General features: G+C 42.4%; 1 protein-coding gene across 2 annotated transcripts in view; it reads right to left on the bottom strand.

Annotated features, from left to right (window-relative positions):
* Positions 1-24,253, bottom strand: part of ZNF516 (zinc finger protein 516) — a 322,495-nt gene that overhangs the window by 91,070 nt on the left and 207,172 nt on the right. For both annotated transcript variants that reach the window (XM_078687821.1, XM_078687822.1), the window contains exon 3: positions 7,464-9,521. In XM_078687821.1, the coding sequence (XP_078543947.1) occupies positions 7,464-9,300 (1,837 nt within the window). In that variant the 5' untranslated portion in view covers positions 9,301-9,521. The remainder of the gene's footprint in view (positions 1-7,463; positions 9,522-24,253) is intronic.

Raw genomic sequence — 24,253 nt, 5'->3', positions numbered from 1 at the left:
TGTAAAGGTGCCAAGAGGCGCTCATACATGCCCTTGGGGCATGTATGAGCGCCATATGGGCACACATGTAAATTTCAGGGGTGCAGCAGGGTGTCCTTAAGACACCCTTGCACACTTGAAATTATTCTCAATTTGCGATTAGCAAATTGCGAATCGCAAATTGAGAATAACTTCCCATTCCTTCCTAAGGGCCTCCTGGCCCATAGAAATGAATGGGAAAATATTCCTTAATTGCGATTCGCAATTTGCTAATCGCAATTAAGGAATTTTAAGAAATCTTAAAAAAATGCGTTTGTCTACATACATCCCTATTTGCTAATCTCAAATAGCGATTACTAAAAAATCGCTATTTGGGATTCGCAAATCAGGATGTTGATACATCTGCCACGTAATGTCTTACTTGCCTCGCAAGTGCCAGCAGTTTGTGTGCGTCATACAACTCTATGAAAAGAATGAGCCAAAGGCCATCGCTGAGGTGCACTGGGCTTTGAACCACTAGTCTGGCTTGGCTTTGTTCATATGGCATCATTTTTAAGGTGAATAACCTCAATGGACATTCATGTACCAGTGTCCTGCCCAAAAAGTAGGAAGGGAACCGATTTTATGGGTGCCGAATGCAATAATCCTAGTTCCTGTGGCCAAACAATGCATGTCGATATTTGACCAGTGAGCTCTTCTGAAAGGAATAAGCTCTCCTCTGGACGGCAGAACACAGTGCCCTCAATGGGCATGCCAAGGTAGTCATTCAATAAAGTACTTTTATCTATCCCGTACTCACGTACCGCCTTGAATCTAGGGATACTCGCATGGAGAGTTACAACTAATACTCCTTTATCACTGAAAGGTTCCCATTAGTTTACAAGTACCTTCTTAAACTCGGTGTTTTGTTTCTTTTTTGGCCATACACAACCAAAGAGTACCCGTGGGACAGTATGACCCTGCCCATTGTTCTTCTACAAACTGCTAGAGTCCATCAGTCCCCCTTCAGGATTAACATTTGTGGTGACATTTAACCGCTTCGCTGAGGAATTTGACGCATGCGCGGTCGGACGGCCCGGCTGTCCTCCACACACGCCCACCGTGACGTCAGACGGCCGGGGGACGTCTGACGCACGGAAGAGGTTAAGCACAATAGAGGAGAGGTATTTTAGGTGCCAGCAACAAAACGGCAGAAAATGAAGCTGTAATGAAATCTACCCACAGACTGACTGTTCATCTCTGCCTGGTAAATATGGACACCTATGTCCTTTTGGATCAAGGACAATCTTCAAATGTGCATAGAAAGGTGTTTCGAAGAGCTACAGATTTGCAAAATAGGTCGATTTTTTGGGACAAAGCACACCTTTGAGTGAACCTAATCAGAATGCACCAGTGAGTCGTATACCAAAAAGGTGTGAATGACTAGAAATAAAGACACAACATCCACCTGAAGTTTTGAGGAAAGTTCAAGTTGCATGATGTACCAACGAAAATGCATGAAGCCCTCAACATCTCCTTAACACAAGGAACAATATGCTTATAACGAATGGCTGAAAACCACATTATTTGCATAGCGTTTTACCATTTACAGGGAACTTTCTTAGCTTTTGCAAAGCCCAAATGTCAGTTGTTTTAGGACAGACTCAGCAAACTGCCAAAATGCGTCATTAAATTAAATACCGTGAAAGCACAGTAAGTTCTCTGCACGAATGGCAAATTCTAATTTGTCCTTATACAGCATGGAATACAAAAAGCAGAACATACAACAAATACACAGCGTGTGACACTAGACCACTGGGCAAAACAATATACCGTGAATGACACAGTTTCAATTCATCAGTCTGTTGACTATTTTATGCATTTCTTATTCCTAACCGAGGATAACTCCTGCTCAGTTTCTATGTGGCTGAACTATTTGGTGTCAACCTGCAGTTGAACAAAAAATGCTTCAATTCACCTTTTCATCAAATCCACATTCAAACCCGCTTTGCCCAGAGCATTATTACGGCTTTTAGGTGGTCATAGAAGCTTCTAGAAAGAATGAAAGAGGCTGTTAATTACTACTGCAGAACAGAAGGCCTGCACCTCACTCTGGCACCATCTCACATATGCAGACTCGACTAGGGTACAATTAACTAGTCAGTGGTGTTCACCCAGACTGCCTGGCCCAATAAATGTAGGCAAGACAACCGCTATATCAAATTTAGAGCTCTCTGCAAATCTTGGCTATTTAAGCACTGTTGACATGAGACCCGTCCTAGGATGCCTCAGGTCTCTCTGAATAAATCTGTTCTTTCCTGGCAACACGGATTCCTAGCGCCAAGAGGCACGTATATGTAGTGTGCGCTAAACAAAAATGTTAAAGTAATCACTCATTCAACCAATACATAACGTTCTTAACTGTGAGAGGCCAGACAACAATTTCTTATACTCATTATTTATTTTGTTTTTCAAGTTCTGATTCACGTGCCTAATTAGCAAAATAATGAGTGCGGGTGTCCAAAGCTCTGCTCAGAAGCCCATGGCAGGAGCAATAAACACTGGCACACATCGTCCTGAATCCATCTAATGGACTTTAGTCCATTCATAAATATTTCCTGCCCCTTTATCTCACTCTTGTAGGGCCCTGATTTTCTCTCTCTCTCTTTTTCTCTTTGAGACTATTTTTCCATCTTTCTCTTCCTCTGTTTTTCAGTTTTGTGTGCTTTTCTCTCTCTTGCTCTTGATAAACGTCTTATGAGAAAAAATAAGCACTAGTCACCAAAAATGAGTGCCAGTGGTCTTCACCGGAAACCACCGTCTCAGATTAAGCACTGTTGGTTCACTAGGGCTTATGCCAAATCCTGAAACATTGAGGGCAGATTCAAAACCTGTTCAGTTTGATCTGTGGCACCTGTTCACATTATTCTAAGCCGGTCAGACCATAGTAGTCAGCACGCGGCTGCTGCGACCTGGAACTCTATACTCTTATCGACCACCTTCCAATTATTTGTACCCCTGATCCACACACAGTATACCATCACGACGCTTTGGAGATACTGTATTCTGTGAAACAAAATCAATAACAGAGATTAATACACAGGCCAGCTTTAGCGCTGGTGGCGCCTGGTGCGACAATGTTTGCTGACACATCCCAATAACCACCTCCACCACTGAATCCCTCACCATCACCCTTTAACAATGCCCCTCAAGTCTCATTAACCACTCCTCTAAGATACATCTAATTAGTTATATAGCACCACTCATACCAGTGTAGAGTTTCAGACCACTTTGCATCACACACACATTACACAGAGACAATCAATCATACGTTTGTAAATCAGTGTATAGGACATGTTACATAAGCCAGAGGACTACAAGGTGTTGGGGTGACATGCCATCCATACTGGTAAGCAGTATAGTTTAAGAGGGCTTTGTCTAGAGAAGAGCAAACTCAGAATTGAAAAAGGAACACCATAGTTGGGGGTTCTCTTTATTAATAATCTATACTTTGCAGTGTACATGCAGGTCTTTGATGAAAGTTATCAGCTTGCGGTTATAAGGATTTCAAACTTATAAACTGCAAGTAACAAAAGGATGACTCTTATAAAAGCAGGAACCCACTGACCTATTTACATTATATGCACTTTGTGATTTGCATGGCACCTGGTCTTTGTAGCAGGCATATTAACCCTCCGCGCTACTTTATCCACGAAGAACATTAATCACTGGAGTTAGCTTGACATTTTTATTGTTGCTGGGAAATTGTTGGAGGCAAGGGATGCAGCAGCAGGTGCTTTAACTCCTTCCATACTAGTGACGGAACCACTCCGTCACGAGCCACGGGCGCGCTGTGCTCATGACAGAGTGGTTCCGTTATGCCGCGGCTGCGCCGCCCACGCACACTGATTCCCTGCCTGTGCGGGAGAATTAGTGAGTGGGTGGGGCCGAGCATATCATGTACCCAAAAACTCCCAGCTTGAGCAAGTGAACAGGCCGCTTGAACTCCCAGTTACAAATACGTTTTTATGCACCGGCAAATCTGCATTAGGGAAAGTGTCCGGTGGTGAATCTTTTAGCTGCTCCCTCTATAGATATATAGCCAGGCATTTGGTAATCTTGGTCGCCTGCTTCAAAATACAACCAGGTTTAATTCAGAGCGCTGTCTCCGGCTCAATCGCAAATTGTTTCCATTCTAAATATCAAGTAGCTTACCCTTGAGAAGCTTTCCCGGAGGCTACTTCATCTGCGCAGCTCCGTGGTATGGGCTGTTCAAACAGGCTCACCTTAAGTATCTAATGTTTGTGCCCCGCATTATTTAACTACTTGAATACGAAACCCAGGTCCAGTGTCTTGGATACCACCCTGGCTTTTCTTTTAGGAAGCATATCTGCTTCATACATCACCTCACCATTGAAAATCACTAGTGGCACTCCTGATGAAGGCACCCCATGTGCCGAAACGCGCGTTGAGAACTCTCATCACACCGCCACGTTATATCAGCTTTTGTGTGTAAATGTTTGTCAGAATTAGATGTTTATCTATCACATGTTTGTGTTTTTTCATTGTTTAAATCTAATTGGTCATCTGCCTCACTAAACAATGTACATATTGTATCTGTCTTATAATGTATCAATTTGCATCTTTATTTGTCCTTTTTTGCCCATTTTTATATAAACATGAATAAAGTGAATTTCCACACGTTTTAAACAATTGCTCCTCCTTTACACTGAGTTCTAGTTATCCCTTTAGTCATGTTAAAAACTTATTGATGTGATTTGTATTATGTAACTGCCTAGGAATTTTTTCTTCCATTGCGGGGCCATGACGGAACCGCTCCGTTATAAGCACAGCTCGCCCGTGGGTCGTGACAGAGTGGTTCCATCACAAACATGGCGGCACCGCGCAACCCCCCCCCCCCCCCCCCAGCGCCGTGGCGGAATTACCGCCGCGGCCAAGGGGTTAAAACCATAATAAACATGAAAACATGACGCCCCTCCCAAGTCAGCACCCGGTGCGGTGGCAGCGGTAGCACCGGTCACACCGCCCGAGAGCCGGCCCAGTTCATACAAATGGGCGATTCCCTCTTTTTCGTGTCAGTGTTGGCTTTAAAGCCTCTTATTCATAACCGCTGAAATTCACAAACGGCCTCTTTTCTGTTCCTGTGTTTCTTCCGTGTTATTTGTTTTTTCTCTGCTGTTAAAGTGCTCCAGTGACATTTGCCTTAGCAAGCACTTTTTATCTAACCATGCACAAATTATTCCCTAAAATACAGCATGACTACTACACACTTAAGCAAGTGGAGGATTCGAGCACTTGCCAAGATCTATAAAAATATGAAGGCGTTCCAGGGTGTGGCCTAATGCACTGTTGACGAAATATGTTTTGAATAAATCACAGTCGAGCGTCCCAATGACGTGTGGAAGAGAAACCAGAGCACTGCTTCAGCCGGGTTACACAGAAGCTCTTACAGAGAGCTGTGCAATTTTCCAGGAAACACCCACTGTGGGGTTCCAAACATAAGAACAAGAACAGGCATCTGGTGGACAACAATAAAAGTTTAAGGTGCACGCATTAGCCAGGAGCGCTCTTTTTCCCAGGACACCTTTTGCGCTGAGTCCCAATAACATTCTCTGTGTTTACTCTACTGTGTGATGGCAATTTTGCATTTTACAATTGATTATGCAAACTGTTTCTCTGGTGGTAAACATGTTTCTGTGGCCTGCCTTTATTTACCCTAATTGGATTCTTAGCCTGCGCTTGCTGCTTACTGGGAATCAGGACTATTTTGGTACCTGGATTAAACGAGTTTCCTCGTCGTGATTAATTCACTGGTGGATAATCAGCCAATCCTGCGGCTCGCAATCATCTTGGGAGATGGCGCTGCAACACCGGATGTATATGTATTCACCCTAGGTCTGCTGCCATTGCACGCAAAAGGGATATTCTGCTCCTCGACTCCTACCTGTTGGTGGTTCCATGGGAGCATCACCTGCCCCTCAATGAGTATAAACAAAAATAAGGTGATTCAGGCGCTCTACAAATGACATAAATAAATAAATAAATAAATAAGCAACAGATTGGAAGCTGCTGCTGCGGGCTGAGACCGGATACATGTCGCTGTGTGTAAAACGATCCTAAAAACCTTGGGAAGAGGGCAGATGGAAGACGGCGAAGATATTGTAAATACAATATATGAAAGGCTGCAAAGGCTATTCGTGTGACAACATGAGCGGAACACGCCATGATACCCTAAAAAGGTCGGCCTTTGAGGGAAGAAACATGCCTGTGATTCATTTTGGTGCTATATGATAGAATTGTAAGGCCATCCAAGGGCCAGGATAAATACATTACGAGAAATAAATGGTTGATTAAATCTTTGCGATCTACTAAACAATCATGTACAAAAAACATTTGTTTGATTTGTGGACTAGTAATTGATGAGTTAGAGTTCTCCAAGCCCCTACTCCACCCACCCATGCACTGTTGGTGAAAGAGTAATTTGGAAAAACAAAAATATTTCTTCATTGCTCATTTTATAATGTAGATGAAATGTCTGATTATACCAGTTAATTTAATTGATATATATACAGAATGATGGATTGTTTCCGGAAAAAATGACTTTTTGTAGTCTAAAGTGGTGATCTGAAACTAAGAAGACTGCAGCAAGGGTCGAGTCCATGTTATCTAGTTCCCAATGAATATCCATTCTACGCGTGTTGTTATTTCAAGTGGCAGAGTAGGCAGCTCAACTTTTTGTTTATATATTACAGCCCACCCTGCTGTCATCCCAGAACAGTGGAGGAATTTGCGAATACTTCCACACCAATAAGACTACTCGGAGTTCTAGAAAAATATGTAGATGTATCATTTTGGCATTTTACTAAAATATCAAAGTTTTATATTGACTTCACCGTTTCAGCAAATAACATATCATCAGGGCAAGTTGATTTGTAGTTAAGAATAGTAAAATCTACAATTTCCCTATGTATGCTCAGCTTGTCAATATATCGGTAGTGAATACTGTTGATTCTAGAGGTTCGCTGTTCGATGTCTATGAACTCCATATGGACACATACAACTGGAATGTTGCCTGCCACTTGCAAAAAAGTATACATTTACAAGACTAAAAGATAATGCATGGATCTAATTATAATTATTGTTTTTTTTTGCTGTTCAGGAAAGTGCAAACGCAGGCAGTTAACATTAGTCATGGTACAGACTCTGCTGCTTCTCTAGTAGGACACTCACCTACCAATATCGAAACAGGACTGGGCAAGGCAACCCAACTTTGAGAAAAAGCACAGTAATCCAGCAATTGCATGCTCCATGTATCAATTATTGGGTGAAAACCAAGAAAAGTGGAACATAAACAGCTATGAATTAATAGATTGCATCAGTAATATATGGCTTATCGAGAGATTAAGGAAAGTACAGAAGGAAAATAAACACTTTTTTAAAGAAAATGAGAAGTGGGAAGAAAATAAAGAGTCTTTTGGTCTTACCTGATATTAGCAGAGGTGCCTCCTCTTCAAAGCTATCATCCGCACCATCCTCACACATTCCAGACATCAACAAATCTTCATGCGCTGAGCCTGAGCCAGGCGTACTGGGTCTGCTAGCAGAACCAGAGTCTCCTTCACTCACAGATTCATATCGGTCACGCTGGGTCACCGATCCACTCTCGCTATGGCTTCGCATGTCCTTTCTGTGCACTCGGGAATGAAGAACCATCTGGTGATACGTCCGAAAGACCTTCCCACACTCAAAACACTCAGTGGATTTGTTCTGTGTGGAAGATCGTCGGCTCTGTCGGGAGGGGGGACGGAATTCAAGGTCATCAGGGGAGTCCACAAAAGTTTCCCCCATTTGGGCATTGCTGCTTTTCTCTGTGCGGCTGCCACTAGAGCAGGTGCGCTTCTTTGGGTTGCTGGAGCTTTGCAAGTCTTGCTCCCTCTTGCGCTTCTCTTGTGTGACCAGAATGTATTCTCCTTTGTCTTTGTCGTAGGTCACATCCGCATCTGCAAGTGTTTCATCCCATCCCCCGTACTTAACATATTCTGCTGGTTCTGCTACTTTTCCTTTGGTGGCCAATTGCCAGGCTTGGTAGCTATTGACTGGATCCAGCTCAGGTACTCTCTTTCCGCTCTGTCCATCCATAAGGTTGTCAGCCTCCATGCGTGGTCTCAAATTTAGGCACTCTAGAAAAAGATGTTGTGTAGTAGATGGATCTAAACATTCATCAGTTTCACCCAGGAGCACTTCGCTGCCCTCCTCAGCTTTGCCTTCTGATCTGCTCTCTTCAATTTTGCAGTGAACCAGGTTGTGTGCTTTCAGACTGTCCAAATTTGTAAAAAAGTTGCCACACTTCATACAAACTTCATAAAGGGACAAACCTGTCATGATAGTTTCTTCCTGAACTACATCGTTGATTGTAGCAACAGGATCAGAGTCAGTTTTTGGTTTGTTTTTAGTTCCCATCTTTGGACCATGAGATTTCATATGGTTTTTTAGAAACCATGGCTCTTTAAACCTTCTGCCACAAATATGGCAGCCATGATCAAATGACCCCCCGTGCTTCTTCATGTGGGCTTTAAGAAACCAGGACTGACTAAAGGCCTGACCACAAACCTCACAAGGATACTCCCCTACGGTTGGCTCGCTTTTGCCATTTTGCTTGCACATTTCACCAGATGCTGAATTTGGGGTTGTAATGTGTTCCTTCTCAATGTGGTTCAATAAGGTCTCCTCTCGTAAGGTCATATAATTGCACAGCCTGCATTTATAGGGTTTATGCACTTGCAGGATATGCAGCTCCAGGTTCTTTTTTTTGTCAAACTTACTCTTACAGAAGTTGCATACGTAGGTGGTAAACTTGTCATCAGATCCCAGAGAAGCCCCACTTACCCCCTCTTTTTTGATACTTCTCAACAAGAACTTGCCATTCTCCAGCTGCATTGACCCATTTAGTATTTTGTTGCAGGCAGATGAACTCTTTGTAGGGCTAGTGCAACCATCAAGGCCCTCAGAAGCCCCAATTTCTCCGAGATGGGCATCTCCCATCTCCACATCATGCCCATGACTTAATGTGCCTGTTCTGTGAGTGCGAAGGTGTAGCTTTAAACTGCCCTTCTGAGAAGCTCGGTGGTCACAGTAGGGACATTTGTACGGCTTGTCTCCAGTGTGCTTTCTCATGTGCTGCGACAGTGAGCTTTGAAAAGGGAAACTCTTGCCACAAATAATGCAACTGAAGCACTGTGTTTTCTCTTCGGATGCATCATTTTTTTTTACCTTTGCTGAGACCTCTTGCATCTCCACTTCAATCTCTTTTCTTTGCTCCATCCCTAAAACATTAGTCGAACAGCATAAAATAAACTTGCAAGGCTGTGTTAGGCCACCTTAAGTTTTCGGTCATATGAGTATAACACAGTGATTCTCCATTATTTTTCTTAAGGATGAAAAATGCCTTTCCAATTCTTATCGCTACAAATTCGGAGACAATTTCATTCATGCATATTCTCAAAACGTACAGTCTTCACCACAGCACAGCTGGGCAAATACACCTGAAGGTCAGAAAAAACACAAAAGCAAAAATTTGTAAAGAGAACATAAATGTTAACAATTCACTTCATTAAAACTGCTTTAGTTCAATAAAAGAAAAGTTTCTAATCAGAAGCATATTTGGTTTGAACACCCCAATCTCCATTCTCTTACCAATGTTCATATGCCTTTGCAACTTAGTGGCAAAATTGGTTATAGTGGCTTAGCAGAGTAATGTAACAAACTTTGCCATTTGTCTGCAGAGCACCGAACAAAGCAATTCTTAAAATGGAGTGTTTGCATCAGTGATTTCCTGCCACGGTGCCTTTTCTTCTTATCAATCCCAATTACCAAATGTTGGTTAAGATGTTTTTTTTTTACAAAATACATTCTTATACATTATCAATTCTCCTAGCTTGCACCAATTGTACAATTTTAATTAGCCCCCAGGAAGCTGGAGGTTAGTCCTGCGAAACGTGCTGGCTGATTGTAGAGATAACTGCCCAATGACTTAATCTTACTCTTTGCTGCATGCTGTCTAATGGAATATTTGAAACTAAAGTTGTAGAGAACTTTGTCCTCAGAACCACCAGGGATGAGCAAGTAGTTCCTACAAGAAGGACTCTGTATCTAGAACTTTGGAATCTCAATAAATATGTACCGTCTTTTGGACAATTCATATACATTTTTATCAAAGGATCACTAATTGAGCAAAGTCCCAAATGAATGCTTTGGTTCAATAATCAATTATGTGTACTTGATTTGCTGTTGTCTTCTATGATTTTAATAAACTAATAGGTGAATTGTGTGATACAGTGACAATTTCAAATTAGGTTCTGCTTGTCCAATATCTTGCATGATTCATGTTTTTTGTATTATCTCAGGTGTAAATGAGCAAATGCATATTGATGTGCAACATTTGCTGATCAAGAAAAGGTCAATCCCTTCAGGAGACAAGAATCAGCAACGAGCCAGAATGTTACTATAGAAGAGTAAAAGGGATCTTCGTCTAAAGTTGTATGCCGTTATATTTAGTATATATGCCCTATCTCTATGGTATCTCTGTAGCAGTCTGAGCCTTAACAGTCCTATATTGTAAGATGACATCATCATATTATTATAGTTTCTCCCCACTGGCTGATTCTACATAGACTACAAACAAATCCTAGCACTAGAATGTGAGAGTAAGGGGCTATTTACTCTCATGTCTGACTCTTTTCCAGGCCTAATCTGTTTAAAAACGGTGGAAGCTGACTTAATTGTAGATCGAGGCCCATCACTGATGGGTGATGCACCAAATGTCAGGAAAAGGACGCACACTGTTGTTGAATGGTGCCAACCAAGTTATCTATGAGTGAAGACTTAGAAATGAAGCAATAAAACCTCCAGAGCTGGGTCACAGAAACTACACTGAGAGTGGCTCCTTAATCCAGCGGATCCTGATTGACCCTAGACACTGAAAAATCCCAGATAGATGATCCAAGTAAAACTAACACTTGAAATCAAAGTAATTATGTTGAAAGGAAAGGAAACATGAGGTACTTCATTAATTGGACAAGCTTAGAATGAAACACATGGGAAAATATCAGTAGTTTATATCGCACTTACAGGAAAGTCTACACCCAATAGCATGCAATTTGTCTGAACAATATTTAGGACTCAATATTCATGTGAGACAATATTACTGTGAACGATAGTCTCACTTAAAACCATACTGGGTCTGTTGGACATCTCCTGCTAAGACAAAGTATCCAGTTTTGCGACTACATTTCAAAGTAAGTCTAAGGTTCGAGAAAGGAAGAGAGTTTAAAGCAAGCGTACTGCCACTTACTTATTCAGCCATGTGCTTCAAGTTTGTGTCACCCAACATAATCTGCTAGAGTCACCTAAATCTAATTTCTCGAACACTTATTGCAACAACACTGAACTTTCATGATTTAAGGATGCACTGTTTTGAAGCACAGTGATAAAAAACATCAAGAAATATCCTAAATCACAAATGGCACAAACATGTTCAATTTTAATTTAAATGATAAGGTTTCTGCATGATGAATGTACAATAAAAATTTGAATTTTATCCACAGTGACGCTTACATCATAGTTTCATTTGCAGAGCTCTGTATCACGTTAGAATCAGTACGGACTCCAAGCCTAACTTCGCAGTTGAGTTTGCGGTATTCCTCCGCAGTAAAATGTACCTTTAAAATCACAAATAGTAAATGCGCCTTTTGATACTGAAATACATGCCACCCTCTGTGACCATACATAGTCATGTTTATTATACATGCAGTCAATGTATTAACTATCAACTATCAGTAAGGGTTCTGAAGTACTTCCCCTCACTACATCAAGTCTATTACATCGCGTGGCAATGCATCATAACAACATCATCATGGGATCTTACCATGCCAAAGGTAAGTAATATAAATAAGCACAAATGTTAATTCATTAAAAAAATAGAGAAAGATGATGCAATCACCCACAATATATTGGTTGCACTGTACAGGCTCACATTTTAGTAGCTCTCAATCTAATGATATAAGTCGCCACTAGGTGACATGTCAAGAGATGTCCAAAACACAGTGAATAAATACCTAATGGCAAAATGAAATGCATGTGTCCCACGAGGCCGGCTGCTGCCTTATTTGTAAACCTCCCAGACAAGCATCTCATCATTTCCACCAGTTACTACTGCATCATGAATTAGTTTGTGTGGGTGAATCACCAAGTGTCCCTGTAAATGTGACCCCAGCTTCACAGCACGGAATAGCTCTGGGTTTTCTCCGCATATTCACTCCCATGTTTTTGATATACAAGCCTGGCCTTCTGCAGGCCTCATGAGAGTCCTTTTACTAATAGCCAAGTTCCTCATCACTAGAGAGATAACAACTATGCTCTAGTTCCCTTGAATCCTCTGCAAATGTGAAGGTCTCTCTTGTCTGATTGCACTTTGAGTTCCTTCAAGGTGGAACCAACAGATGTGACCTTACCTAAGGTTAGTTATCACAGAAAAAGAGAAAACCACCAAGCTCTCAACTGGTAGGTGAATCCATAAGCATGCTGACTCTCCATACAAGGTATTATTGTAACTGGAGTTGAAGGCCTTCACTTACAGCTTATTGTGTTTCATACAAATCTACCAGAGTGTACGGTTTTCTCTGGAAGGCCAGCATTCAGCCAGCATGTAATACAACATGGGAACTCACAATTCTGTTGCTTCAGTTCGATCTCCATCTAGTTTTCCTTTCGCATTCTCATAAGTTTGCTTTGCCTCTATAAGTCACTACATTGCTGTTAACATGTGTCATATCACTGCTTAATGCACCATCTGTGAGACCCATCCCTCATGCATGGAAATGTATCTGGGGCTCGGAAAGCCAGCATTTCTTGCAGCCTTCAAATCAAAATTTCAGGCACTTGCTTCTTCAGGTACAAACCTAAGGACAACACAGTTCAATTGTTCGTAATTGCTGTTAAGCCCTATCAGAGCTTCAGATAGGCCTAGGTGTAACTTGACTCATGTGCACGGGTCTCTAAGGATAATTTGTTTTTAACAAGGGGCTCAATGTTATGGGATGACCAGTGATTAATTTGTAAAAGGACATGTGCTGTGGGCCCAAAGTTTTGCTCAGAAGCCCGCGGCCGGCGCTACTGAAGATCAAGTTGCCGAATACCAAAAGTCTGCTAGTCTTGTTTCCACCTTATTACCTTACATCCACCCCAGCCACTCTCAGCCTCCACCCCCACCCCCAGAGACTCTCAACCTCCACCCCCAGAAACTCTGTCTCCACCCCCAGACACACCCTGCCTCACTGTTTTTTTTGGCCCTGCTTACTTCCTTTGTCACTGTATTTCAATGTTTCTATTCCTCCTTTTGTGCTTTTCTCCTCTTATGCTCTGGGTTAAAGTATTTTGAGGGAAAATAACAGCCGCCCCCAAAAAGTGAGTGTAAATGGGCCCCGCCTGCAACAGTGGGCGAAAATTAGGCACTGGTGATGACCATACACTCTATAAAGCATTGTGTGGAACCCCATACTTTGCCTTACCAACTGTGATGGGGAATCTGCAGACCAAGGAGCATTTAAAGCATCAGACTAATGAAAAGCCTGTGCCGAACATTTGTTTCAGAGATAGCTGCCATTAAGTACCAGTCAGCAATCGAGGTCATTTGAGCACCTCATGTTTACAAGTTGAGGTACAACCCAGCCAGTGATTGCCAGCCTGTAACCCGGAGCAACAGACTAAAATTACTTTTCTGATAGCTGTAGTTATATCAATTTCTTTGCAGTATGCTATAAGTGGCTTACATTTGCAGTTGCTAAAATATATTTTTTTTAAACTAAGACGATGCGGCAAACCAGGTTGATATGCAAAGACTCTGCTTGGGTTTCTTACTCTTTACTCTGCTTCGGCATCCGTTTGCCTTCTTCATTTGATACTTTTGCTTTACATGCTTCACCAAAAATATGGACAAAGCTTAAGGCATAACAGTAACCATCTTCCCCTATTTGTCCCAATGGGATCACAGCATTATGTGCCGGCTGACTTGGATGTCTCAGCCGTATGAATACGTCTGTTATTAAGCTCTTATTACACCCTCAAAATAACATATAATCCAATTACGCTAAGGTGTTAGCAAAGTTCACACTCAACTATTTTATTGACTAATTGATGAGTGTACTAACTATGTGTAGTTTCAAGTTAGTAGCAGACAACCAAAACAATAGTGTCGGAGCTCTGAAATTGTGGACTTGAGATCTGCCTCCAGTGTTTAATTTGAGCAGGTGTTTGCCGGTAATTGGCACCAGCAGTTATTTCTAGGCACAAGAACGTATTTATGACTATTTACCACATGGTGGCACGGTATTTTTTAACATCAGCAGGTGCTTTAACAATGCAAAACACACTAAGAAATAATAGTACCATCGCCCACAGGCCATTCTTGCAGCTGTGGGTGACCAGAAAAAGTTAATCATGTCACATTTGTAGGAGTGTGATGGTAAGTAGGTAGCACTGATATTGGCATGTGGCAATAAAAGCAGGACGTGCAAGTGTTAATAAAATCTGCTGTGGCCTCCTGGGAATTATTTTGGGCCTTGGCACTTCTTTTTTCCACAAATTAACGCTGCTTTGCTCACAGCAACGGGAACCAGCTCTGCTCTTTTGATTCATCTGTGCTAAACACCCATTTTCATTGCAAAATTGTGAACCTGCAGAACCCCCACTATCCATTTGTAGCTCTCCCTGACTCAATGGGGCCTATTCACAAAGGCATTTTAGAGTACGTAATATAGTACTCCCAAAGTCTTCCTTTACATAGTTTTACATACCTTTGTGAATTGGCCCCAAAATGTATACAATGGGAATATTCTGGGAATATTCACATACAAATACTACACGCATAAAGGACTCGGCCACCTTTGCTCCTTTACTGATAGATAGTTGGATGCTTCAGGGCCGATTCGCAAAGGCATACAAGAGTATATTCTGGAGTCTCAGCTAACCCGCTGAGTGAGTCCACTGCGCCAAAGGAGCCACTCACACATGAGGTTTGATATGGCACCCCTTGCCAAAGCACTCCCTCTCCCCTTTCTGGGGAAGGATTTGGTATGTAGGCCTTGGAGTCTCAGAGACCCCTCTGAGAGAGACCACTGCGCAAAGGGAGCCTCTCGCAACAGAGATAGGGAAGGGATACCACTTCTCCTGGGATCACAGCTTACTGGACTTTGGACGTTTGCCTTGACTCGTCTATCGGTTTGTGTCCCCGTCACCCTTCCCCTCCTCTTCCCATGCTGTGTCTCTCACACTACCCTCCTCTTTCCCGCTTCATTATCAGTCTACTTCCCCTGCTCCAACCCCCCTCCCCTGAATCTCTCACCTTGCCTGCTTTTCCCCTTACGTATTTGTGCTTATTGTTTATCTCAACCTTACAAGTAACTATGTGGCCATGCTCTACGAACTATGTAACCTTTGTAACGATGTAACCTGTAACTATGGTCTGATGCTCATGTAAAGCGCTCTGATACCTCCGGGTCTAGCCAGCGCTATATAAATCTTTTGAAAATAAAAATAAAAATAAATAAAAAATACTCCAGTAGTAACACTTCCCGCGCTCATAAATGCTTTTCAGGCTCGGTGCTGAATCAAAGTGCATTTGTGAATTATCTAAAGGCAGAGGGGAACCGCTGCCCAGCTCTTCCTCAGGAAACGCTCCATTTAAGCCAGTTTCAGTGACCCAGTAAATTTCTGTTCCACATGCCTATGTGTGGCACACTTAGGAGGAGAGTGGGTGCCTTTCATCTTGGAAAGCAAGAGGCTGCTATGGGGTGAGTTCCCAGAGGCGATTTTCAAGCGAAGCGAGAACTTTTAGTCCCACTGTTAGACGTCAGTGCAACTGCTGGGTAATTTCACGTCCGCAAGAGTACACTCACCGCAGACATTTGCTGCAGGTTTAAAATAGAAGAGATACTTTTGTGAACAGAACAATGTGACAGCACGATGCCGGGTAAAAAAATAATACTTTGAAGACAAAAAAAGTAAATAAAGCTTGTGCAGTAGCAGAATATTTGTACGGTTGGTGAGGGTAAGAAATGCTTAGGCGAGATGTGAAAACTATATTGATTTCTTCGTAGGTCCAGGTATATAAAAATGATCAGTAGATATGTTTTGCAACGATCCGAGCTGACAAGCACTCATCTTATTATCGAATAACCAACAATCGCAGTTTAGAATACTGACAAAATACCTTCTACAATTAGCTCTACCACACGTCTTTGTCCAGCTCCCCTACCCCTCTCCAGTAGCCTCCTCCCCTCCATAATCACCCCCGCCGCCTGCGGTGGTGACGATTTCCACAAACAGCCGGAAAGTTACTACCAGTACCTTTTCGCATATACATCATTTGGTATAAGTCCCTATGCTCTCACTGTGTGAATATGCAGCCATCTGAACATCAAGGCCAACGCATTACATAAGACAGATCTGTATAAAAATAATGCCCTAACGCAGAGCACTAGTTACTTCCACATTAACAACAGCATATTAATATGCAGGGCAACAGGTATATGGCTCAAAACTGTGTCCTGGAATTCCTGGATTCTTTATCTGTGTTTTAGTTACAACTGACAAAGGCCGATGATGTTTAACAATGTATTCAAAGGTGCAATGCACGATCATGATTATATTCAATTACTGCTACTCAATCAAAATATGTAACCGTTATCTACCTCCGAAGGATAAAAGGCTGAGTTGGTTCCAGAAGAATTCAAATCTGTAGCCAGGTTCTAAAGCTGGTTTACTAATCCACCTAATTAATTTCGCTGGCTTTTAATTCTAATATGCTTCATGAAAAATGTTTTCTAAATAGCTTGGACAAAGCTGGTTATCTACTTTGAATTTAATATCAATTTCCTTACACGCCAATGCACAATGTAATAAGTGGACAGGTTTATAACTAGCTTAAAGAAAAGACTACGGTACGAGGCCAAGAACTGTCTGACTGATGTTCTTCCTGGAGTAATTTAAGGACTGAGAGGTTGGTTCAGACTTGGGGAGGGGGCATGGGTCAATATTAGCACCATTTTTAGGTCGAAGCCTACCTGACAGCTTATATGTCTGGATTTAAAGATGTCTTGGGAACTTCCTGAAAGCTTCCCTTTAAATACATTCCACCTACTGCTTACCATTTACTTTGTAACTACATTTGCTTGCTTTATATTTGCTGACTTTACTTGTTTTAGCTGTCCAGCAGTCTTTGTCCCTCTCGTGGAGCATAGCCCGTTCACCATCACTCCTTGTATTCTCCACGAGTGCTCACTTTCTGTAAACAGGCCTTTACATTTTGCTCTCAGCTTGTCACATTTGATGTGAATTCAATGGCAGAAGTCGAATGCCAGGCTCTGTCTTCGAGGGAGCTTGGGCTTTACTTTTCTTTCTCGACTGAGAGGATTTATGTGGCAATCCAGCTGTATTCCCATGTGAGAGGAAAGGCTGAAGGATGTTATTTTTCTAACACAAAAAAGAATTCAAATGTATGTACATGAACTGTGCAAATATTTCAGACTTAGGGCCACATGTATCAAATTTGGAAATAGCGACCACCTAATTGAGATAATCACTATTCCCAATGTATGAAACTCCATGAGTTATAGAGTTTCATATAGTGATTCCTAATCAGTCACAAATCGACCTACCTCGTGAATATTAATAAGATAGGTCACAATTTGTGACCCAATAGGAATCGTTAGACTCACAGGGATGATGGGCTGCTTGGGACTCCTCATTTGCGAATGGGCTACCATCACATTTAATCTGATGGTGAACTGCGAATGTTTTGTGACCGGTATTTGGCCGCAAAACATTCATGCATCCCACTGCCATTCGGTATTTGGAAGGGATGCCCTAAACATGCCCCTTCCAAATACCGAATCGCAAATCCATTTTGTGACTAGGTAACAGGTTACCGAATCGCGAAATCGAGGTTGGTACATTGGAAAAGCCTTTTTTGCGTTCGCAAATGGGCCAATTCTGAGAATAAGCCCGTTTGCTAACACAAAATAGCTTGATACATATGGCCCTGTATCATTATTTTCTGTCTCTGACTCCAAAGTGAGAGGATTTATGTGACAATCAAGCTCTATAGCTATGTGAGAAGAAAGGCTGGAAGATGGTATTTTTTCTAGCATACAACACAATCTAAATGCCTGTAAATTAGCTGTGCTAGTATTTCAAAATATATCCTAATTAGGAAAGCATAAATGAAGCACTTTATTTGAAATTCTGAAGTATGGTGGAAACCAATATTTTAATACAATCAAAACAAATCAATACATTTGATAATGCCATTTGTAAAACATTAGTGTTTGTGCGCTGTATTGTTTTATCAGTAAAACTGTATGTCTGTGCAAATGTAATGGTCATTTCAGTAGAAAATATAGTGTCTGTAATGGCTGTGTGCTATTACACCATGCATACTCCACGACACACTACTCAACTCTACACCCGTCCACCCTAAAATACTCTATGCCACTCTACTTTACTTCACTCTACGCCACCCTACTGTTTTCTATGCCATTCCACTTTACTCAATGAAAAGATACTCATCTCTATGACACTCTATTCCATTCCAATCTGTGCCACCTTACTCTATGCCACTTTATGTCGCTCCACTCTACGACACTCCACTCTGCTCGAATCCACTCCACTCTATGATACTCTACAATACTGTATGCCACTCCACACCAGTGTACTCCACTAAGACACTTCACCTTAGGCCACTCCACTGTACAACACTCTGTGCCACTCCCCTCTAACACTGTAATTCACTCTATGCTAAGCCACTACACTCCCAACAATTTATTGTTATTGTTATTGTTATTGTTGTTTTGTATAGCGCCAATTCACCTGCAGGTCTCAGGGCGCTTTGACCGCAAAACACAACAACCGAGTCAGCCGAAAAGGAGCGAAGGAACTGGGTAAGGCTAAGCTGGGCTAAGCGTTGCTCTGAATAGAATTGTTTTTAGGGTTTTCCTGAAACGGAGTAAGTTGCCATCCTTGCGGAGGGCCTCAGGACTTCACTCTATGCCCCTCCACTCTTCATCTCTCTATTCCAACACTTTACACCACTCTACGTCTCACCACTTAACGACACTCCACTCTACTACACAACACTGTGCGCCACTCTACTTATCTCCACTCCACAAAACTCCAATGTACACCACCCTACTCCACTCTATGCCAGTCTTTATGCCATTCAAATCTACACTATTCTATGATACTCGACTTTACGATACTCTAATCCACTTCACTTTACAACACTCTACTCCAGTCTATGCCACTCCATGCTACGCCACTCTTTGACACTCTATATCACTCTATGCCACTTCCCTTTCGGCCACTCCACTCCACGACACTCTACAACACTCCGATCCAAGCTACTTCACTCCATTCTAGGCCCCTCCACTCTACACCACTCCACGACACACTATGCCACTCTATGCCACTTCATGCTACGTCCTTACACTCTATGCCACTCCACTCAGCGCCCGCCACTCTACGATGCAGCACTATATGCCTCTCCACTACTATATGCCTCTCCACTATGCCCCAAAACTCTACACTATAACATTTTATGCAGCAATTCTATACACCACTCCATGCTACTCATGCTACTTCCCTCCACTCTTACATTCCACTCTACGCCACTCCACACTACACAACTTTATTACACTATATGTCACTCCATGCCACTTCACTCTAGGCCACTCTACTCCACTCTATGCTACTCCACTCTACAACACTTCACTCTAGGCTACAATTCACTTCATTCTAGGCCACTCAATTCTAGGCCACTCACTCTACGCCACTCCACAACACCCTATGGCACTTCATGCTACGACACTATACTCCACTTTACTCCACTCTATGTCCCTCCAATCTATGCAACTCCAATAGGCACCCCTCCCCTCTATGATGCAACACTCTATGCCCCAAAATTCGACATCTCAAAACTCAATGGCACAATATTTTAGGCTGCAACACTATAAACTACTCCACTCTACACCACTCTACTCCACTCTACGCCACTCCACGTTACTTCACTCCACTGACATTTCACTCTATGTAACTCTGCTCTACGCTACTCCATTACATTCCACTCTATACCAATTCACTCTACCATACTTCACTCCACGCTACTCCAGTCTACGCCAGTCCACATGATGTCACTCTGTGACACTCTACACCAGTTTACTCCTCTCTACACCCGGACACTCTACTCAACGACTCTCTATAACCTGCAACACTCAATGCTACTCCACTCTAAGATACTCCACTCTACTCCACTCCAATCTACTCTACGACATTCTACTCCACTTCACAGTACTCCACGCCACTCCACTCTATGACTCTCCACTTTACACCCCTCCTCTCTATGACACTCTATCCACTCTATGCCACGACAGGTAATGCCCCACTACACCCCTCCACTCTACACCACTCCACGAGACTCCATGCCACTTCAAGCTACTACACTATATTCTACTCTGCGTCTTTCCACTCTGCGTCCCTCCACTCTGTGCCCCTCTACTCTACAATACAAAGCTCGACGCAGCAACACTCCATGCTGCAAAACTCTACGCGCAACATTTTAGGCTGCAACACTATATGCCACTCCACTCTATGCTACTCCACTCTTCACCACTCCACTCTAGGCCACTCCACACCACTCAACGCTACTCCACTCAACGCTTCTCCATGACATATCACTCTATGCCACTCCACAACATTCCACTCTAATCCACTCTGTACCATTCCACTCTGACACTTCACTCTAGGTCGCGTTAATCCACGCCACTCTCCTCTATATGACTCCACTCTATAAATCTCTATACCACTCCACACTACAACACTCTACTCCACATTAAACCCCTCCACTCTGGGCAGCAACACAGTAGGCTACTCCATGCTACGCCACTCCATGACATTCCAATCTATGCCACTCTATTTCGCTCTATACCCCTCCACTCGACGCCGCAACACTCTACATCACAACACTCTGCACTGCAACACTCTACGCTGCAATGTTTTATGCTTCTACACTATATGCCACTCCACTTTATGCTACTCTACGCCACTCCATTCTACCCACTTCACGCTACTCCACTCAACGTTACTGCGTGACATTTCACTCTATGCCACTCTACAGCATTCCACTCTCCTCCATTCTGTGCCACTCCACTCTACGACACTTCACTCTTGGTCACTCTAATCCATGCCACTCCATTCAATACTGCTTCACTCAATGCCATTCTACACCACGCCACTCCACGCCACTCCACACCACAACACTCTACTCAATTGTACGCCTCTCCACTCTAGGCCCTTCCACTCTAGGCTACTCCAAGCTATGACACTCCATGACATTTCAAGCTATGCCACTCCACGCCACTCTATTCCTCAATGTGCCACTCCACTCTACGCCACTCCACTCTTTGCGACTCCACTCTACGACACTCCACACCACTCCTCTCTACAACACCATACTCCACTCTGTGACACACCACTCTACACCCCTCCACTCAACGACCCTCTAATGTACGCCCCTCTACTCTGACATTCTACTCCATTCTATGCCAAAAATGTCTATGCCCCTCTACTCTACTCTCTGCCCCTCCACTTTACACCCCTCAACTCTACACCACTCTGTTCCACAACACTCCACTCTAATCCACAACACTCCAATCTACTCTGCGACACTCTCCTTTACGACACACCGCTCTATGGCACTACAATATGATACTCCACTCTATGTCACTCCACTCTTCTCTATGCCACAAAAGTTTAGCCATGCTGAGCAATAGCCACACTGGTCTGCAACATGGCTAAAATACATTGGCACAGCTAATACCTCTTACAAAAGGTATCAAGACCTGTAGGCGTTGCTAATGCTTGTTAAATTTACGAACAGAGAGAACCAAAAATAAAGTTTGAAAAACAAAAACGGGCAAACAAACAAAATACAAGGAGAGCTCGCCCTCCACCCCAAAATATATATGATATGAGGATGTTTGCTGGTCTGTGATCTCCCAAATAACCATGTCACAGAGCACATGCTGGTCTAAATATGCCAGACCTCTCATAGTCATAGAAACAATTCTATATCATAAATTTAAAAATGTTTGTGGAACAAATGACACAGACCACCAAAGAGGATGGGTACTTTCAAGATGTATCAAGAACACAGTTTGTGTTCCTGATTATTTAAGGCCCGAGGGACCAGTATGGAGATATACGAATTTCTGTATGTTCATACTCAAAAACAGGCTATACGTGCGTTCTTGGTTAGGCATATTTCGAAAAGTAGGTGTTCAACATGAAAGACAATGAAGTAATGGAAACAATTACAGGCAGAAGTGGTTTAAACGAGAAACGCACTGGGTGGAAATTAAGGACCACTTTCCAACCATTAAAGCAGTTAGCTCCTAAAATAGCTGCACGAGTGACTTGTTTTGCAGCCTGACAACATAAAGCTTTTTACAGAAAGCAACAAAAATCACTTGTGTGGAGTTTGGACAGGAAGTTCCAATAGTTGCCTTCAGACTCTGTGATGTATAATAAATCTCAGGTTTTGTTGTTCGGCACAAAGTCGTCTCCCCAGTGGTGTGTAATAAACTGTAAAATATTGTGGCCTTCCTTTTATGACTGCTTATCATTTTTGGACTAAATGATTTAGGCAACGTATGCTAGAAAGTGAGCAAGTGAACTGGTGATGGCCAAGCACCAACTGAAGTTTCAGTGAATACGATAACACTTAAGAAATCACAACACTAGCATACGCCAAAGTAATTTTTCCTTGGTAGATGAAAGCAGTCATTAATGAGGCTAGATGATTCCTTTTTGCTTTTTAAAAAATACAAATCACAAAATGTGTAAACATGTAGAATGAAAATGAGAAAAAAAAACTCGGGTGCAAATACTAACTCAAGCCGTCAACGGGGAACCACTCAATGCCAAGAGGCTGCAAGCTTGGCCTCTCATGTTTACTTACTTATTTCTGGAACTTTCTGAATAACTTCTCTTTTTCTCAAGAACTAAAAACTCTATTTCGTCCCATCCGTGACACTTTCTTCTGCAGATCGCTCAGCTGCATTGGTTTCATATACTTTAAACTCCCACAAAATATAAGCAGTAGTGCATAATGACAGGAACCGATTTGAATTTAAAAAAACGCACCAACTGTCACATATTGTAACTCGTCATTCCGCATGCGGATCGGTAAATCACTTTCGGGCCTATCAAACAAAACCCTTCATGAACCAAGTGCAAGCTGGTAAAAGGAACTGGAGCCTGAGGTCCTATCACAAACTCAAACAATTCTTAGTGCGTAAGGCCCCATCATCTTTAACTATCACATTTATCTGCTAAATACTCTACCATAATAGCTGTGAAAAGATTCAGAATTGCATGTTTTCATATTTAATATTAACAGGTAAAAACTAAAGGTAGTGCTGCAGCTGTAAAGACCATAACAAAGCATTTACGCCAGTAATCCTAGCACAAAAGAAAATGTAATCGAACAAATGTTCATTTTCTCCAACATAATCCTGGCGTTTTCTAACAACCCAATTAGCCTGTCTTGAGATAATCAATAGTAACAGCTGCAGGTTAAGACATACCCTGCAAACATTTTTCTGGGATACGTTTCGCCTCATTCCATGCGGTGCATCATATAGGGAGGATGCAGGGCGTTCTTGAAAGCCCAACCCGACGCTAAAGGCAAGGTTCTACCCGCTTATTCTTAGTTAGCCCATCTCCCACGCCAAACATAACCGGTGTAAACTCACAGTAGAATATCCAAGTATTTATCATTATGGGGCAGGTTAGGGACACAACGTCAAATGGCATGCCAGAGTTTAAAATAGTGCTGCCCAATGGAGGTGTGGATCCATTCTAGATTTTGAATATGACAAATTATAATACTATGTAAATCCTGGACCTTCGCTGGATACCCCTGGCCTAAAATAGCACCTTCAGAGTTTTCTTTGAGTGTGGATGGTTGTGTGTATCTGTGAGGCAAACTTTCTAATGCCACATTTCACATGAAAATCTCATCTGTGTCTCAAGCCCGGCAAGGTTGCAGAAGTTGCTTTTCCACTGATCTTCCAGCAAATCCATTCAGAATCTAATTTCCATATTCTTACAAAACATGTGAACACAGAATTGCGTAAGATATCAGTATATTTCAAACTGATATAAG

This window comes from Lissotriton helveticus, chromosome 4_1, assembly GCF_964261635.1.
Source record: "Lissotriton helveticus chromosome 4_1, aLisHel1.1, whole genome shotgun sequence".
In the NCBI taxonomy this organism is placed as follows: domain Eukaryota; kingdom Metazoa; phylum Chordata; class Amphibia; order Caudata; family Salamandridae; genus Lissotriton; species Lissotriton helveticus.
The sequence above is the reverse complement of the archived record's forward strand: the minus strand, read 5'-3'. Positions and strand labels throughout refer to the sequence as shown.